General features: G+C 51.1%; 1 protein-coding gene across 2 annotated transcripts in view; it reads right to left on the reverse strand.

Moving 5' to 3' along the window:
• The window catches only part of ITPK1 (inositol-tetrakisphosphate 1-kinase), a 171,952-nt gene that overhangs the window by 119,023 nt on the left and 34,835 nt on the right, over positions 1-18,094 (reverse strand). The window contains exon 2 of one of the 2 annotated variants that reach the window (XM_014832109.3): positions 16,020-16,044. In XM_014832109.3, coding sequence (XP_014687595.1) covers positions 16,020-16,044 — 25 coding nt within the window. Of the gene's footprint in view, positions 1-15,800; positions 15,934-16,019; positions 16,045-18,094 lie in introns of those variants that run through there. The other variant, XM_070514217.1, reaches the window with a different exon arrangement.

The raw sequence follows: 18,094 nt of genomic DNA on the forward strand, positions 1-18,094 counted from the left end.
TGCCTGGGGCTGCCAGGTCCAGAGGGACACTGGAGCTGGGACCTCACTGGACCACAGCAGGAAAACTGTCCCTGTCAGCCCTACTCTAACAAACCAGAGGGACGTAACACACACGGTAGACGTTTTTGGCTTCTCTACTTGGGATAACAAATCACACAAGAGAGATCCTTTTGTTTTGGCTCATCTGCCCATCCAATCATTCAAGTACACAACACCTCGTCTAGACTCATTAATTTCCACGGGCCGCCAAGAACGGCGACGACGATGGCACCAGTAAATAAGAATGAACAGTGGCTTCTGGGGACGAGCTCTGTACCAGGCTCCATGCTGCTCTTAGCCGTATCATCTCAAGTCTCACAACAACTCTGTGAGGCTAGTTCCATCATTACTGCCATTCTACAAACGAGGAAACTGAGGCTCCTTGGAGGTAACCTGACCAGTTCCAAGTCCAGAGCCCAGTGTGCTGGGCACAGCTAGTTGCAGCCCAATGCCAATTCTCCATCCTCCTCTTCTTCTGTAGTAAGAGAACCCCGAGTTCATGCGAGGTGACAGCGTGCCCAGCAAAAAGACCACAGTTGCCAGCCTGCTGGCTGCCAGCTGTTAGGACGCTCGATTGTGACCAAGGCAGTGCAGGCAGTGGTGTAACGTGGGACTTCTACAGAGCCCATCAAATGAGAACAGGCTCAGGGGTGAGGTGGGGGTGCCCTGCTCCCTTCCCACCTTCCTACTACCTGGAACATAAACACAATGGCTGAAGCCCCAGCAGCCATCTTCAGGAGAGGGCCCCCCAAAGTACAATGTCGCTGCATGAGAGACTCACAGAAGATATGCTCAGGCCATCATACTTCTGATCTGCTTCTCACGTAATTCTCCCTTTTCATCAAAGTCAAGATGAAGACTTCCTATTTGTGACACTGGTGAGGTTCTTCAACATTTTAGGAAGGAAGGTTCAACATGCTCTGTGGTTTTTACTGACCCACCTGAGGACTTAAGAGTTCTTCTTTGTGGCAGCTAATCTCATTTCCCCACATGCCTTGGCCACCAGGAAGCTCAGAACCCTGATGTGCCCTCAGAGCAGCAGGCCTGACAGTTAATATTACATCCTCTTTTCCTCAGCCTTGATTTCCTTCTTCTATTTCACTAACCTTTTCTTAGGGGAAAGAGAGAGAGTGTAAAGTATACAGAACACTAAAAGCTAGGAAGGTCCCTAGACTATAAAATTAAATCATTTTTCTCCTCTGAGAATTGTTAAAATGGCAAACTATCTAATAAGTTAGGACTTCTTAGTTCATGTTCATGTACACTTTCTGACCTTTCAAAAGGGGGATGCATCGACGTGTTGCTGAATAGGACACGCCCAGACCTCCCCCAGCCCCAGCTTCTACACACTATGAAACACAGATTAAGAACCTTCCATGAGAGGCCAGCCCCGTGGCACAGTGGTTAAGTTCATGCACTCCGCTTCGGCGGCCCAGGGTTTCGCCGGTTCGAATCCTGCACGCGGACATGGCACCACTCATCCGGTCACGTTGAGGCAGCATCCCACATGCCACAACTAGAAGGACCCACGACTAAAATGTACAACTATGTACTGGGGGGTATTTGGGGATAAAAAGCAGGAAAAAAAAAAAAAAGAAGATCGGCAACAGTTGTTAGCTCAGGTGCCAATCTCAAAAAAAAAAACCTTCCATGATATACAAATACGTTGTCGTTCTATTTCCTCCGATCGAAAGCCCCATTAGTCATAACCATCACAGTAAACGTTCACATCCCGATTTCAAAAGTCTTAAAAGGTTTTTAAATAGAACCAAAAGAGAGAGGAAAAAAGGGGATGTTAGTGCAGGCATAGAAAAACAATGGAGAAGTTAACAGCAGTTACTTCTAGAGAATGAGATGATGGGGAATTTTTCCAACTCATGTATTTCCGTAATATTTAATTATTTTCCACTGATTTCCAAAGATTTCTTTCTTAAAGGTTAGCACCTGAGCTAACATCTGTTGCCAATCTTTCTTTCTTTTTCTCCCAACAGCCCCCCAGTACTTAGTTGTATATTCTAGTTGTGAGTGCCTCTGGCTGTGCTGTGTGGGATGCCGCCTCAGTATGGCCTGATGAGCAGTGCTAGGTCCACGCCCAGGATCCGAACTGGTGAAACCCTGGGCCGCCAAAGCAGAGCGTGCAAACTTAGCCACTCAGCCACGGGGGCCGGCGCCCCCGAAGATTTCTTGATACGATGCATCTACAAGCCAGGATACACTCCAGGCTGGCACAGCCCTCAGAAGAACGAGACATGGTCCATGGCCCTAAGGAGCTTACAGAGAAGGGGGAAGGCCCCATAGTATGTGGTTAGACCATGAAATGGAAACTTCTGTGCCCATGAGGTTGGGTGCACAGAGCATGTGGGGGCCCAGATGAGGGAGGGACCCACTGAGCCTGGGGAGATTCAGGAAGGCTTTGAGAAGCTAGTGGCCGTGAGCTTGGTTGGACAGATCAATGAGTGCCCACCAGATGGAACAGGAGGAGGGGCACGGCGGGCTATTGGGATAGGGTGTGTGGAGGGGCAGGCCTGCCATGTGGATACTGGGGCTCTGCACAGGATGCTTTCGGGTACGTGTGAGGGCATGGCCTGGGTTCCCTGGAGTGGGAACCGTGTGCCCAGGATTTCACGGACCCCTCCAAGGAATAGGTCTTCATCCTGTACCCGGGGTGCTGCAGCCAAGCTGTGACGAGATGGGGTTTGCTTGAGAAAGAGCAGGTTGAGGGCTGGCCAGCAGACAGGCCCAGTCCAGGAGAGAGACTGAGACCCCTGTGCAAAGGAACTGCAGGGAAGCGCTAGTTTCAGGAATGATGCAAAACCAGCAGTAGGGTGTGGAGGTACAGAGATGGACCGAGAAGCCAGCATGCTGGGCTCAGATGCCAGCTCTGCCCCCTCCTAGCTGAAGGACTGGGGCAAGATCTCTCTGACTCAGTTTCCACATCTGCAAAGTGGGGGTAATAAAAGTTTATCCACTAAATAGAGCTAATAATGTACTAATGATAGTCTTTCTCTGGACTGTCGTGAGGATTAAATTAGTTAACATATGGAAGTGCTCAGAGAAGTTCCCAAAACATAGTGAGGCTGTGTTCCTGTCTGCTTTGATCATCTCCCCTAACCCGCTATAATGACCACTCCTAAGGGGGCACCAATATGAACAATTCCTCAGGACCCAAACAATTCCCACATGTCCTGGGTCTCTAACAGCCAGCCTGAGGCCCAGCAGCCAGCAGGCCGACAGCTGGGGCCTCACCGACCTGCCCCAGCACCGTCCTTCACTCGCCTCCCAGAGTCCAGAAACGAACACAGTGCAGCGGCCAGACCCAGGAGGCCGGGTCCCATCACCCAGCAGCGCCCCACCCCACCCCACATGGACTGCCCAGAGTTAAGAACAAGGGTTGGTCCTTACTTTCCAGAGACACACAGTGAAATATTTACAGATAAGCTAACAGAATGGTGAGACTGGCCCCAAAACAATCCAGCGGGGCACAGGATCTCCAAGAAACGACCTGGCCACGTGCTGACGTGCGTCAAGCCAAGGGAAGGGCACAGGGGGACTCAGTACTGGGCTCTCTAATTTGGTATGCCGTGCAACTTCTCCCTAACAGAAAGTTACGAACAACAATAAATAAGCCCTCTGGAACCAAGCGCCTGGGTTCCAGTCCAGCTCCTCCACTCACTCACAACCTTTGTTTTATTTCCTCCTTCATAACACAGAGACAACAGGACATACCTAAGAAGGTTGTTGTAAGGAATAAATGAATTAATATACATAAACCTTATGACCGTGGCTGGCACAAAGTGAGTGCACGATCAACCTCAGACATTAGAACCTCGAGGCCGTGCGGTGGAGGGATGGCCACACACCATCCTTACGGAGGTGTTAGCTGCTGCCACCACTGCTTGTACATGCCTGGGCCCCCCAAGCTCCCGCTGCTAGCACAGAGCCAGGCATGGGGATGCTGCAGTAAACCTCCACTGAGTCACTGGCCTGAGACCCCCCACGTCCACACCGCAGGGGGGAGTGCAGAGAGCTCAAACGGTCCACAGGCCATGCGGCACTGGCACACCGTAAGATCTAGATGCCTTAGACTCAGTAATATCACTTCTAGCAGTCAGTCCAAAGAGAGAATTGAGATGTGAACTCAGACTGAGGTCCAAAGACACCCAAGGCAGCAGTGTTCCCAACAGCAAACCAGAAACCTCCTGGAACTTGAGGCTCCAGAGCAGAGTGATGGTTCCAGACGCTGGGACACACGGACGGTGGAAAACTGACGCTGCACTAATGGTCACTGCCCAGGTGATTAAAGAGCACGAGTAAATGCTCATCCATCCCCCAAATGCAGGGCGCAAAACCACGGACACAGAAAAGTCCAACTTGGATTCGCACGATAGGTACCAAATAGCATATTTTACGTAAAGATAGGAGAAAAAATTGGAGGAAAACATACCAAAAGAATTGTTTTAATGATTATCTCTGGGTTTCCATTTTTAGGCCTGTCTTTATTTCCCAAGATCTCAACAACAAGCACATATTACTTAATGAGGAAAGAATAATCAAGAGTTTTTTAACAAACACAGAGCTCAGGGCCTGCCCTCTCGTGTGTGGAACAGCTCAGTCCTCAGCTCACTCACCCAGCAAACAGAGAGCACGCACCAGGCCAGGTCCTGCACTCCTCAGAGATAAGACAGTTCTGGCCCAGGAGAACAGGCAGCTCCAGCGTGGGGAGGGGTGGGGGTTGCCAGGGGAGTGGGGAAGGTGTCACAGGCAAGGTGACACTTGAGCAGGTCTAACAGCACAAACAGAAACATGAGAGTGGGGCGGGGGCTGGAGAGGGAGATGCCAGCTTCCTAGTCAACCGCAAGATTCAAGGATGCTTCACGGTCTGTGACACTGAGCTGAAGGCACTGCCTGGCTTTACTCTGCTTTTCCCAGTGCCAGCTGTGCACCCAGGGCATTCACATCAATTCATCAGCCTGCTCAGAGTCTCAGCCCCAGGAGGGACACCCCCCAACTCAAATGGGCACCCATCGTTTGCACCAGAGCTTCTGTAACTGTAATGTGCCCCCGGCTCAACAGGAGACCCAGATGCAGAAGAGTTGGGCTGGGCTCTCCCCAGCTCCCAGGCCGTGGTGATGCCAACGGGTAGGAGACCACACTTTGAGTGGCAACTCTCTGCACAACTTCACCCCAGAACGACTTCAAAACAGGCAGCTACTTTCAAAGCATAATCTTTGCTCCTGGCTCTTCCAGTTGCCCTTTTCATCCCTTCCTATTTCCACACTTCCTCCTTCCATCTCTCTGCTTTTACATGAAGTGCTTACGTGCTACACTCCAGTGAGACCGGTGACATCTGAAGGCCACCTCAAGGCAGGGGGACCTGGGAGATGGAGTCACGGCTCCATGTGGGGTGGCACGGAGAGGCCTGGGTCCCGCAAGGCCAGCCAGGCACCTCGGAGCACAGGCGCACAGAGTCCCTGGAAGGAGCACTTTTTCTGTTTTAAGGACTTGCTCCAGTTGACTCAGCAAGTCAAAGGCCAGGGGAAGAACACCCCAGAACTGAGAATCGCAGCCGTCTGAAGCCACGCAGGACTTCACTGACACTGGAGACACTTTCTATTTGTAACAGCAAGCCTAAAAAGCTCAAGAATAAAAATAAAACTGACAGAACTGAAACCATTCAGTAGACGTCAACAGCACTTAACATCATCTCAGGAGCATTTTCCCACGTTGTCCTCCAAAATGTGATCTCTTTTTTTTGCTGTTAGTGCTGTGGAGTCGATTCCAACTCCTAGCGACCCTGGAGACAGCAGAGCGGAACCCTGCCCCGTCTTTCCGCCCATCCTCGCACCCTCCGGTGCCGTATCAGAAAATGCTCCCCTCTTACTCGTAGGGTTTTCAGGGCCAATTGTTTCAGAAGCGGGTGGCCAGGTCCTTCTTTCCTAGTCTGTGTTAGTCTGGAAGATCTGCTGAAACCTGTCCACCCTGGATGACTGTGCTGGTATTTGAAATACCAGTGCATCACAGCAAGACACAGGTGCCACACTACAACAACCGGCAGACAGACAGTGTGGTTCCCTGACCAGGAAACAAACCCGGGCCGTGGAGTGAGAGCACCAAACCTCAACCTCCAGACCACCAGGGCTGGCTGATCTCCTTTTAATGGCTCCTAAGACACATTTGATATGAGCAGATCCTAATTTACATAACTCTTTCCCCTGCCCCATGTATCAGTATTATTAAAAAACACTGTGATGAGCATGCTCACACATAAATTTGTCTAATTCTATTTGTTAAAAATAGAACCTAAGTAAATGACCGAGAATGAAAATAATTTTCAACGTTTTGAAAAAAAGAAATCAAAATATCTGTTTCAAATTTTAAAAATAAAATCTATCTTAAAAAAAGGAATTAAGGGGGGCCGGTCCCATGGCCAAGTGGTAAAGTTGGCACACTCCGCTTCGGTGGCCCAGGGTTTCGCTGGTTCGGATCCTGGGTGCAGACACGGCACTGCTCGTCAGGTTACGCTGAGGCGGCACTTCATATGCCACAACTAGAAGGACCCACAACTGGAAATACAACTATGTACCAGGGGGATTTGGGGAGAAAAAGCAGGAAAAAAAAAAAATGAAGATCGGCAACAGTTGTTAGCTCAGATGCCAATCATAAAAAAAATAAAATAAAAAAGGAATTAAAGGGCCAGCCCAGTGGTGTAGTGTTTAGGTTTGTGTGCTCTGCTTTGGCCCAGAGTTGACAGGTTCAGATTCCAGGCATGGACCTAGTACCACTCTACAAGCCATGCTGTGGTAGCATCCCATATTAAAAAAAAAAATAGAGGAAGATTGGCACAGATGTTAGCTTGGCAACAATCTTCCTTAAGCAAAAAGAGGAAGACTGGCAACAGATGTTAGCTCAGGGCCAATCTTCCTCACAAGCACAACAAAAAAAAATGGGGGGGGGTGTTAAGCTAAAATCCACAATAGTTAGAAACCTAAAAGTGTTACTGGGGGAAGGGGGCACCATGGAGACCACATTTTTTTCCCATGATTCTTTTATTGAAGTAAAATTGGTATTTAATATTATATAAGTTCCAGGCGTGCATTATAGTTCCATATCTGTAGTCACTACACAGTGCTCACCCCGAGTCTAGTTTCCATCCATCACCATACACTTGACCCCCTTCACCATTTCACCCACCCACCCCTTACCCCAGAGAGTAACCACCAATCTGTTCTCTGTGTCTGAGTTTGTTTTTGTTTTGTTCGCTCATTTGTTTTATTTTTTAGATTCCACATATGAGCGGTTTTTTCCTTTCTCCTTCCAACCTATTTCATAATATCTGAGTCCATCCATGTTGTCGCAAATAGCAAGATCTCATTCTTTTTTTATGGCTGAATAATATTCCATTGTATACACATACCATATCTTCATCCATTCATCCATCAATGGACACTTAGGTTGTTTCCATATCTTAGCTATTGGGAATAATGCTGCTATGAACCTTGGGATGCATATACAGTCATGCACTGCATAAGGACATTTCAGTCAACAACGGACCCATATATGATGGTGGTTCCATAAGATTATAAAGGAACAAAATTCTTAACCCCTAGTGATGTCGTTACCTTGTAGTGCAATGCATTACTCACATGCTTGTGGGGATGCTGGTATAGGCAAACCTACCGCCCGCCAGTCATACAGAATAAGGATATAAAGAAAGAAAATGTTCCTACAGCTGTACAATGTGTTTGTGTTTTAAGCTAAGTGTTATCACAAAAGAGTCAAAAAGTTTTAAAAAACGTAAAAGTTTATAAACTAAAAAAGTTACAGTAAGCTAAGGCTAATTTATTATTGAAGAAGGGAAAATTTTTAAAATACATTTCGCGCAGCCTAAGTGTGCAGTGTTTACAAAGTCCGCAGTAATGTGCGGTGATGTCCTAGGCCGTCACGCTCACTCACCCAGAGCAGCTTCCAGTCCTGCGCGCTCCCTTCACGGTAAGTGCCCTACACAGATGTACCACTTTTATCCTTAATACTGTATTTTTACTGCACCTTTTCTATGTTTAGATATGTTTAGATACACAATACTTACCATTGCGTTCCAAGTGCGTATGGTATTCAGTACAGTAGCACAGCATGCAGGTTTGTAGCCCAGGAGCAACAGGCTTTACCCTTCAGCCTGGGTGTGTAGCGGGCTGTACCATCTAGGTCTGTGCAAGTGCACTATGATGTTCGCACACGATGAAATCGCCTAATGACACATTTCTTAGAACGTACCCCCATCGTTACGCAACATGTGACTGTATCTTTTTAAATTCATGTTTTTGTATTGTTTGGGTAAATACCCAGAAACGGAATAGCTGAACCATATGGTAGTTCTATTCTTAACTTTTTGAGGAATCTCCCTACTGTTTTCCATAGTGGCTGCACCAATTTACATTCCCAAGAAGAGTATATGAGGGCTCCCTAGTGAGACGGCATTCTTTACGCCAGGGAATGCATTTTTCCAAGCAGCACAGTTTCACCTGCAGCTGTATTCCCTGCTGCCCCTGCCCCATGAGCCGCATTGTTCATAACAAAGGATGAGGGGAAATAAACCCATATTCCTGAAGCATCCATTAGGTGTCTTAGGTCATCCCATTTTAACGATGAGGAAAGTGACATCAGGCACAGTCAGAAAACAGACTAATAGAAACTCAAACCCAGCTCTCTGGGCTACACAGGGAGGTCAAGCACAGCCAAAAACCTATATCCCAATAATGGACCCAAATGACCATGTGGAAACATTTTGTGTAGAGCCAATTTCCCAATCCCAGGGCCACCCTCCCTAGAGGTGCTGGAGCCTGCTGTCAGAGGTCAAGTCCAGAGTCATACTCAGGCGGCCTTCAGAAAGACCCTGCCCGTGAGGAAGTGACTGATGGTTGCCATAAGCCCTTCCAGCTGCAGGGATGTCAGGCCCCCAGTAAACACCAAAGCAACTGACATTCCCAAAGTCCCTTATCCTTGAGCACCTGGCAGAGGGAGCAGCTGGAAGGAAGAATGTTCACAGGTGTCCAACGCTACCTGGGCCCCAATATCTGGAAGCAAAATCCACTGAGGGCATGGAGGTCAGCCAGCTGGGACACCCTGGACAGAGAGCTGTTGGAAAAGGGAGCCCAGCTGGAGATTAATCATTTGACACCTCTAATTGCTGACCTTTCAAAACAATTTTTGAACCATGTGAAAATATTACCCAAACAACAAATACATTCTTTAAAGCTGAACAGAGAATTAAGCACTGTAATTCTTAGAAAGAAGCATACTACTCAGCCACGTGACTCTCCTTCTGGCTCTAAATGAGGAAGCCAGCTATTGCATACACTGCGTGCATTCAGGGCACCTGTCTGAACCAGCTTTCCGTGCCCCACTGCTCCTCCTCCTGCACCCCTGTGCCAGGGTGCCTGGCCAGAAAAAAGGGAGAAGTCTGGGAACCGACCCTTCACTCTCCCTTACCCCCCACATCCACCCAGGTACCACGCCTTGCCATCTGTCTCCCCCTGCCTTCCACTACTGCGTGAATTCAGCCAGACTCCATCACACTGCCACCCCCACTAGGCCACGGCCCCAGCCTCCTTCCAGAAGACCCAACTGGTCGCCGTCCAGTCCAGCCTTGTCTAATCATCCCCCATGAGCCCTTGGGTGGGACCTTCCCCTGCTGCCTCTAACTGGAGCAAGGACCATGAAGAAGCCCTTCAATGCCCCCTGAACCAACGTCCCATGGACACCTCATGCAGCCCTCTGTGGTCTGGCCCTGCCGTCCACTTGCCAACTCCCTCATGACCAAGGCCCCAGCGTTCCAAACACACACAGTCAACAGACCCCCTTGACCAGCCTCTGGGTCCTTGTTCACACGATGCTCCCTGCCTGCAATGACATTCAAATCCCTCACCTCCCCGCTTGCACCTGTGCCCCGTTTATTCCGTATCGAGAGGCATCAACTTCCTCTAAGGCCTTCCCCACCCCCTGCCTACCCTCTCCTTGAAACGCCCACCCCTGTATCCTCGCAGGTCCCTAGCACAGCACAGACAGCCCCCCAGCCCCGCGGACTTGCCCATGAGCTCAAGCAATGACTACAGCTCTAACTCCAGCCGCCCAGCACCCAGTCCTCAGCAGCCCCGGGCACGTGGCCTGCTCTCGGCGTCTTTCTGTCTGGCTCTTTCTCAGTATTTCCTTTTCTGCTTGATCATCCACCACCCAACCTCCTTCCCTGAATGGTTTGTGCAGAAAGGGGGAAACGCATGTATAAGGATCTCCAACATCACAGGCAGGCAACAACTCTGAGAAAACTGGCGCCTAGGCCCGCCACCCACCCTCCACTCTTTTGCAACCTGGGAAATTTATTTACTTCCTTGCCCGCTTGAGAAACAGCGGCTGCTCCAGAGACCGGGTTTCATAATGTCTGATTTCTCAAGGAATTTGGAAGGAGGACAGTGACTCTATAATCAGCCACTGTACTTCTCATACTCACAGTCTGCTCATTTGCATTTTAAAATAAAACTCCAAACCCTCTCATGCTAACAGTCATCTCCTTCTCCCCATGCGCTTTGAAAATAACTGGTGAATGACAGCCCACAAAACATGCCAGAGCAGGGGGTGGGAGGCAAATGCATTCCCCACCCCCCCAGGATGCCAAAGCTGGAAGTGGGCGGGGCCGTAGGTTCGGTGTTCTTTCCGGATCCTCTTCCACCAAATTCAGGGCTGACCGAGAAAGGGGAGATGGGGTCCAGGGACGGAGAGCCCCACAGGCGTCCTTCCCAAGCCTTCCCCACAGATCAGGACAGAGTGGAAAATGCCCCCAGGTGACAGCATCCTGCAAGGCTGATGGCGGGCCCTCAGCAGAGCCCCAGGCCTACCCCTCAGGCCCCCTCGGCCACAGATGCCCGCAGTGGCCAAGGAATGTTTTCTCCCAATGAAGGCTTGCTGGGTGAGGGGCAGTGATGGCTGCGCTGTGCTCGGCACTTGGTCATTTTAGCCCCTGGCTGTCTCAGGGGCAGAAGGGCCTGGGGAGGAGGAGGTCAAGCCCCCGTTGGGGACGTGAGCTTGGACATGCCTCTCAGCCAGGATCTGTCCAGCGGCTGAGGCTCATAGCCATGAGCCAGGCTCACCCTGCCCTCCTCCAGGAAGTCTTCCTGACTTACCAGGCTGGGTAAGGACCCTCCTCCATGCCTGTGCTGGTGAGCCCCACCCACTCTAGCTGCTGACTGCAGACTTCGGAGAGCTGAAGTGACCTGCCCTTGGCCCGTGCGAGTCCCCAGCACCTGCAGCCTGGTACACAGCAGGCACCGGGGAAAGATCTGCTGAATGCTGCTGCAAGGAGAGCCCAGTGTTCCCAAGCTACACCCGCCGGCTTTAAGGGGTCCTCACCTCAATGGCTGAGCAAGGCCAACTTCTGACACCTGAAATGGTAGAGTCGGGGGCCTGTGTGTCCAGCACTCTCGTTACAGGAGTACAGAGGAGGAAAGTGAGACAAACTGGTACCTGCGACCATCAGCTTCAGGACAAGTACATGCGACCGTCACCTTCAGGACAGGTACCTGCGACCATCACGTTCAGGACAGGTACCTGCGACCATCAGCTTCAGGACAGGTACCTGCGACCATCAGCTTCAGGACAAGTACCTGGGACCATCACCGCAGAACAAGTAGCCCCTGAGGACATCTTGCCCCCCAGCCCTTGCTCCACTCTCCCCCCTTGTCCTCTAGCCCAAGCACTAAATATACAGCAGAACTTCCTCTCCTCCTGGCTGTCCTGGCTCACCTGGGCCTTCTCACACTAGGTAAGCAGGGAACAGCAGGTTTTCCTATTTTCAAGCATCTCTTGGCCTAACAGACCCAGGTTAGGGGAGGCCAGCCAGCCTGCAGACAAGCCCACTGCCAAGGCTCCAGCAGAGGCACAGACCCAGAGCCCGAGCCGGGCCTCTGGATGGCTGGAGAGCCAGGTCACTGTTCCTCCCTGAGGTGGTACCTGGTTCTGAGAAGTAAACAGGGTAATGTTCTAGAAGCAGTGGACTTCAAACCCAACCCCACAAAATAAATGTTTAAAACTATGTATCCATTTGCACATTTTCAAGTTGACATCTAAAATTTCTCATCGTAAGTTTAAATACTTGTAGAGGATGTAATTTCCAACATATTGTAAATATTAACATTTCAAAATAAAACTGTTACTGTTTCTCTTTTAAATAAGGATCCAATGGAATCTAAATAACATAGCGATTTGAGATGCACCACCATCCATCTTAAAATTACAGAATCAGACTCTTCTTAAACAGTTGGAAGTTAGCAGTGTTCCTTTTGCCGCCTCAAACTCCAATTTCCAATCCACTCCCTCAGGATGTTTCTACTATCAGTGTATTTTATGTTTGAAGGCCTTTTATTGATTAGTCTATCATACTTACCAGGAAAAAAATGTATATAAATATTTTAATTTTTTTAATTCATGTGACCATAAAGCTCTAAGTATCAAAAATTTTCTTCTGGATTGAATTATTATTATAATTACTATTAGTACACAATTGATGAAGACAACAGAAATATACTACAAATTTGTATAAGTAATAAGCATAAAAAATTAAACCTTATTAGAAATACATCTCAGAAGAGATGAATGCGAATTTTTAAAACTATTTCATGTATCCACAGATGATTATTACCCATTGCTAGAATAAGGCAGAGTTTATTTTCAATTCTATCTCTGTTTATCAATTTTTATAGATATAAGTGCTGAAACCACTTATTCAAATAAATAAAAAGACGGAATGGAAAGAGATTTACCAGAGCAAATTCTCTGAATTCCTTTAGAAATATATGCCAGCAATTACAGTAATTTACCACCAAAAATCATTTTTAATGTTCTCTCAGCTGACAACTCAATCAGGTCCTCTTCCAATTTTGTTGCAAGTGAAGAAGTGGAAATCCCTTGCTTGCCCCAGGACTACAACCAGCCACATGGCGCTCAGGAGACCAGATCCACATGTGGCTGTAGATAATGCAAGAGTGCGTCTGCTGTAGATAACCAGCTTCCTGTGAGCTAGGCACCCTGCCAACTGCTCTGCCCAAATTAACTCAATTTGTCCTCAGAAAGATCCCACGGAACAGGCACCACTATTATCCCCATTTCACAGACAGGGAGACTGAGGTGCAAATTGATTAGGGAACTGGCCCAACATCACACAGCCAGAACCCAGGAGACCTTGCTCCTCACCGCCACATGCACTGCCTCTGCAGAGATGCGAGGAAGGCCAATGTGTAAGGGGCAGCTGGCAAGGAGGGTTTATAAGCTCCTTCCTAAACAGAAAGGCAGTGGGAGCAAGCACAGCAGGAAGTTGAGGATCTGTGAAATTTACTTTCTTGAATGTGCTCCCACCCCCACCTCTTAGAGAGGTTATACACAAACACTTCTTTCAAGTAACTGGCATCATGATGCTTGGTACACCATAGTACCCAATAAATGTTACAATGTTACTACCCATATTGTTACCATTGTCACAAAATGGCAGGAAGAGAAATAACTCCTGTCACTGGGACAAACACTGCAGGATTTCACCACCATTTTACAGTCTTGTTCCCTGACCCTAGGTCCCAACATCCTTTTGTCAAATAGTAGCCAAAGCCCAGGTAATAATAGGCCTGGAAGGAATTAGTAAATGGAGCACTCTATTAACACGCAGAGGAGACGGAATTTGCAGAAAAGCCATGGGCTGCAAAGATGAACCGACCTGCAGTTAAACCCCAGCTCCACCACTTATCAGCTGAGCTCCCCAGAAGTCACAACATTCTGAGCCTCAGTTCCTCATCTCTAAAACGGGCATGAACCCTCACGTCACTGGGTGGCTGCACAAAATGAGACAATGCCCCTCGGGGCATGCGACACAGGAAATACTGCTGGTGGCTGCTGGCATGCTTATTCTCATCCTCTTCAAGCCCAGACACCTAGTGACTGGCAAAACGCCCTTCTCCAGCATCCAGCAGCCCACCAGCCGAGGGATCTGGCGCACAGAGGCCCAGCTGCTTGTGAAAAACCAGCCAAGCGGCTTGGCTTCCAATTTGTGCAAAGAGCCTTTCTCTACGCCTTGAAATTTCAAGCTCTCCAAACGCTTGGGGATGCCAGGCGGAGGTGAACAGAGAGATGTCTCGGTGGGTTTTATTTTTAAATGCTGGCATGGAAAGCGTCACTCTGGTCCCCAGCCACCACTTCCTCCCCCAAGTCATCACCAAAATGAACAGCAGACACATCAAGGATTTCATAACGCTTCCTCCGCCTGGTACATTCTCTAACAATGGCTCCACTCTCCCGTTCCACCCAGAGACTAAGTGGATTAAAGGTTTTAGTCTAAATCTTCCCAGGAAGCCATGTAAAGCCAACACTGACCCTGGGCTGTCCCTCACACCCTGAAACCCCAAGGCCCTCTCCCCACCTCCCCTCCCGTGGCAGGTGGCAGCCCACTGTGTTACAGTCTGGGAGCCGGCGGGTACAGGATCAGGTATGGGGGAAGGGCCCCTTTCTTCCCCTTTTAAGCAGTGTTTGCTGGTGAGCACGTAAAGTCACTTCCTCTAAAATGGCTACCAACAGAAATTTCCTCGTGGACCCTCACAAGCGTCTGTAGCTAACCTCAGGGAAGCATCTGGCCCACAGCGAGCTCCAAGTATAGCTCCAACTATGAGTCCAGGCCTCGGTGGTGGGTACGGAAGCATCTGCAAAGGCTGGGGACTTCCAACGTAATCATCAGAAAGGACTAAAAGACAAAAATAAGCCAAACCATCCTGGAGGAACAATGGTCTGCGACACCTAGCCTCAGAATGACAAATACGCAAGTACTCCTCCTCTGCCCACTGCTGGAGCCCTGGCAGGCATTATCAATCCATCCCTGCCCTCAGCCACTCACAGATTTAGCATCCTCCAGACAGGCACGACCAATCAATCAGAAAAGGCCCCAAAAGCATACTTCTTAGCCATTCCTGAACTCTGACTTCCTCCTTTTGCTGTATGGAGAGATTAAGGTCCACAGAAAAGCTCAGTGCAGATCACGCAACTTTGCAGAGCCAAGATGAGCCTGGATGAAAGTTCTAATGAGAGGCTTCCAGAAACTACCTCCTTCCCCAAAACAAACCTCAGCCTCCGGGTGACAAGTTCAACCCACAAACTACGAGGAGAGAGGCCAGAAGGAAGAATTCAGCAGCTCTCCACCAAGGCTGAGACTGAGGCACCCAGCCCCACCCACCCCCATGGATGCTGTCAGAGCTGCACATCTATTTCAGAGCCACAGAGCCCGCCCCAGGCCCTGGGAGAGCTTCTCTCTCCATCCATCCTTCCTTCCCCAGCCAATGAGCTCCCGACCCAAATCCACCCCAGGGTGAGGCAACACAGGGATCAAGAGGCCCCACTTTCTCAGTCCACCCTCCAGAAGCCAGGGGCCCATAGAGAAGAGCAGGTGTGGCCAACTGACAACAGAAAAGGGGTCACTTGGGGCAGGGGACGCACCCTGACTCGGGGGGAAAGGAGAAGGGGTGGGGACAGGAGTGGTCTTGGAGATGACACCACTCACAAGAATGGTCCAAGCTAGGAGAGGGCTCCTCCCCAAAGGGCTGAACAGTCACGGCAGGGGCCCAGGGGGCTGCTGCTCCCTCGGCAGAGCCTGAGGACAGGCACACGCAAACCGTGGGGGCATCAGGACCACAGACGTCTGGCTGAGTGGCCATGACCCCTCACCCTGCCCACCACAGACTCACCTCTCCCCTAGGCACCTCCTTCCACCAACAAAGCCACAGCAACTCCACAAACCTGAGAGACCACCGGCCCGCTCGTGTCCTGCCAGCGCAGAAACCACGGCAACTCCACAGGGGAGACGTGGAGAGAGGGCCAGGCGCCCAGGCTCTTCAGAGAGAGGGGAAAGGGAGCGCTGAAAGGCCCTCCACCCGAAAAATGGTGAGGGCGTCGTCCATACTCACCTGCACGACTTCTATCCCTCGCTTCCTGCGGAGAAAAACAAAGAAAACAAAGGTTAATCCAACGGGCAGGAAACATCCTTCCAGAAGTTCACTGCAGCCGGCTAGAGGCAGGATGAGGGGAGCTGGCAGCCACACCACTCAGGCCATGGTCCCCACAACAGCCTCATTTTCAACAGGAAGGTTTATGAGCTCCTAGCCGGTCCTTAATGCACCTTTTGGCAGAAAGGGAGGGTTTAGTTCCCCAGAGGAACTTAGCTGGAGTTCTAGAGAGACCCTAAGTTGGCTGGTTTTCCTCACACCCAGCTGTCCAATCCAGGCCTGAGTGGGCGCAGCTCCAGCCAGGATGGCCCCAAGACCCTCTCCACCACCATATTCATCACCGACGGCCTGGCCATCCCTCCTTAACTCAGCCACCTCCCATGGCTCCCCATCTCCTCCCACCTCAGGTCTGACCCCTCGGCCTGGCCTCCCAGGTCTGCCTCAGCCCATCCACTCTCCCACGTGCAGGAGACCCCCAAACTCTTCCGACCTGCCTCCGCAGCTGGTCCAGCCTACTCACCCCAACCCCCTCCTCATATCCCTCCAAGGCTGGACCTCGTCTCCTCCATCTGTCCCCCACAATCCCATGGCCACTGTTCTCCTGCACACATGCCCTGACTCACCAATTTCAGAGTCTGGGGTCAGGGTCAGGGTCTCGGCAGAGGAGACCCTCAGGGCTTGCCCACCTTTACCTGCCCCGGCCTGCATTCCTTCCTGAGGGCAGCTCGGGCACCTCCAGACTTGGTCCACGCTTTCATCCCAGCCTGTAGGATGCGGTTCAGACAGGAGCTCTCCCAGGACGCCTTCCCTGACCCCCCATCCCTCACCCCCACCCAGAACCAGAACACTCCCGAAAACTCAGGGCCGCTGCTAGCCTGGCCCTTCGTTCTCGAGTTGTGACGGGCCGGCACCAGGGCAGCAAGCTGGGAAGGCACAGGGGTCCACATGGGCCGTGGACAGCCTGCCAACGGCTGTGCCCGCGGGCATTTCCCTGGAAAGAAGGGCCAGGCCTCCAGCCAGGAAACCTCAGGGACGGGAGCTGCCTCGCCCAAGCTGCTTCCCTGGAGCAGGGACGGGGCAAACGCAGTAACTGTGAGGGCCCTGTGCCTCGCGGTGCCCACCGGGGACACCAACACTCCCTGCACGTTAACACAGCTCAGCTCCCGAGCCCGGCCCGGCCTACGTCAGGAAGCACGACAGATGCACGGCCCCCGTGGGGCTCACAGTCTAAGGGAGGAGATGGCACCAATCCTGCGGGAACCCCCTGGCGACCGTGAGCAGGCACAGTCCCCCAGCACAGCACAGCCGAGGTGACACCCACCCATCTTACATGCGTCGGTTAGTTCATCCAACAAGTGTTTCAGTGCCTCTGAGAGCCAGGCCCCGAGTGGAACCTTGCGAGGAAGCCACCACACGAGACAGTGAGATGGAGGCCAAAGAGGGCTGCCCAGGTCACACTGTGGGCGGTGCCCAGATGGCCCTCCCCTCGACCCCCAACACCTCCATGGAACCCCGGGCCCCAAGGAACCCAATTTGAAGACCACGGTGGTAGATGCTTTCAAAGGTCCCTGCCCGTCACTCAGCTTCCCTGCAGTTCCGAAAGGAATGGTGGCCGGCAACTATTCAGCTTCCATGACTTCATGAGGGGACCGCCCAGACACAACAGCACAGCCTTGGGCCACCAGAGCTCACAGCAAGGGGACAGAGGGCGTCCCCAGGAACCTGTGCCACGCCCAGTCGTCAGCTCACTGCCCAGAGCCGTCAGCTCTGCCCCTGCCTCATTCCCAGGTCACCCTGGCCCCAAGTGAGCATTGGTGACAGAAACCTGCCACGGTCACTCAGCTTGTGCCTCTGACTCGCCAGGTCAGGCTGGGTGGCTTCTCGACCTGCACCTGCTCCTGGGCAGAAATCTTACACGGCCGAGACAGAAGCCCCATGACAAGACCAGGGACCACACAACAGGAGAGAGACGAGCACTGAGGGAGACGGGGCGGCGCGCGGACGTGACCCACGCCAGGTGCACAGGGCTTCCGCTG

The sequence above is a fragment of the Equus asinus genome, chromosome 7 (genome assembly GCF_041296235.1).
Source record: "Equus asinus isolate D_3611 breed Donkey chromosome 7, EquAss-T2T_v2, whole genome shotgun sequence".
Lineage (NCBI taxonomy): Eukaryota > Metazoa > Chordata > Mammalia > Perissodactyla > Equidae > Equus > Equus asinus.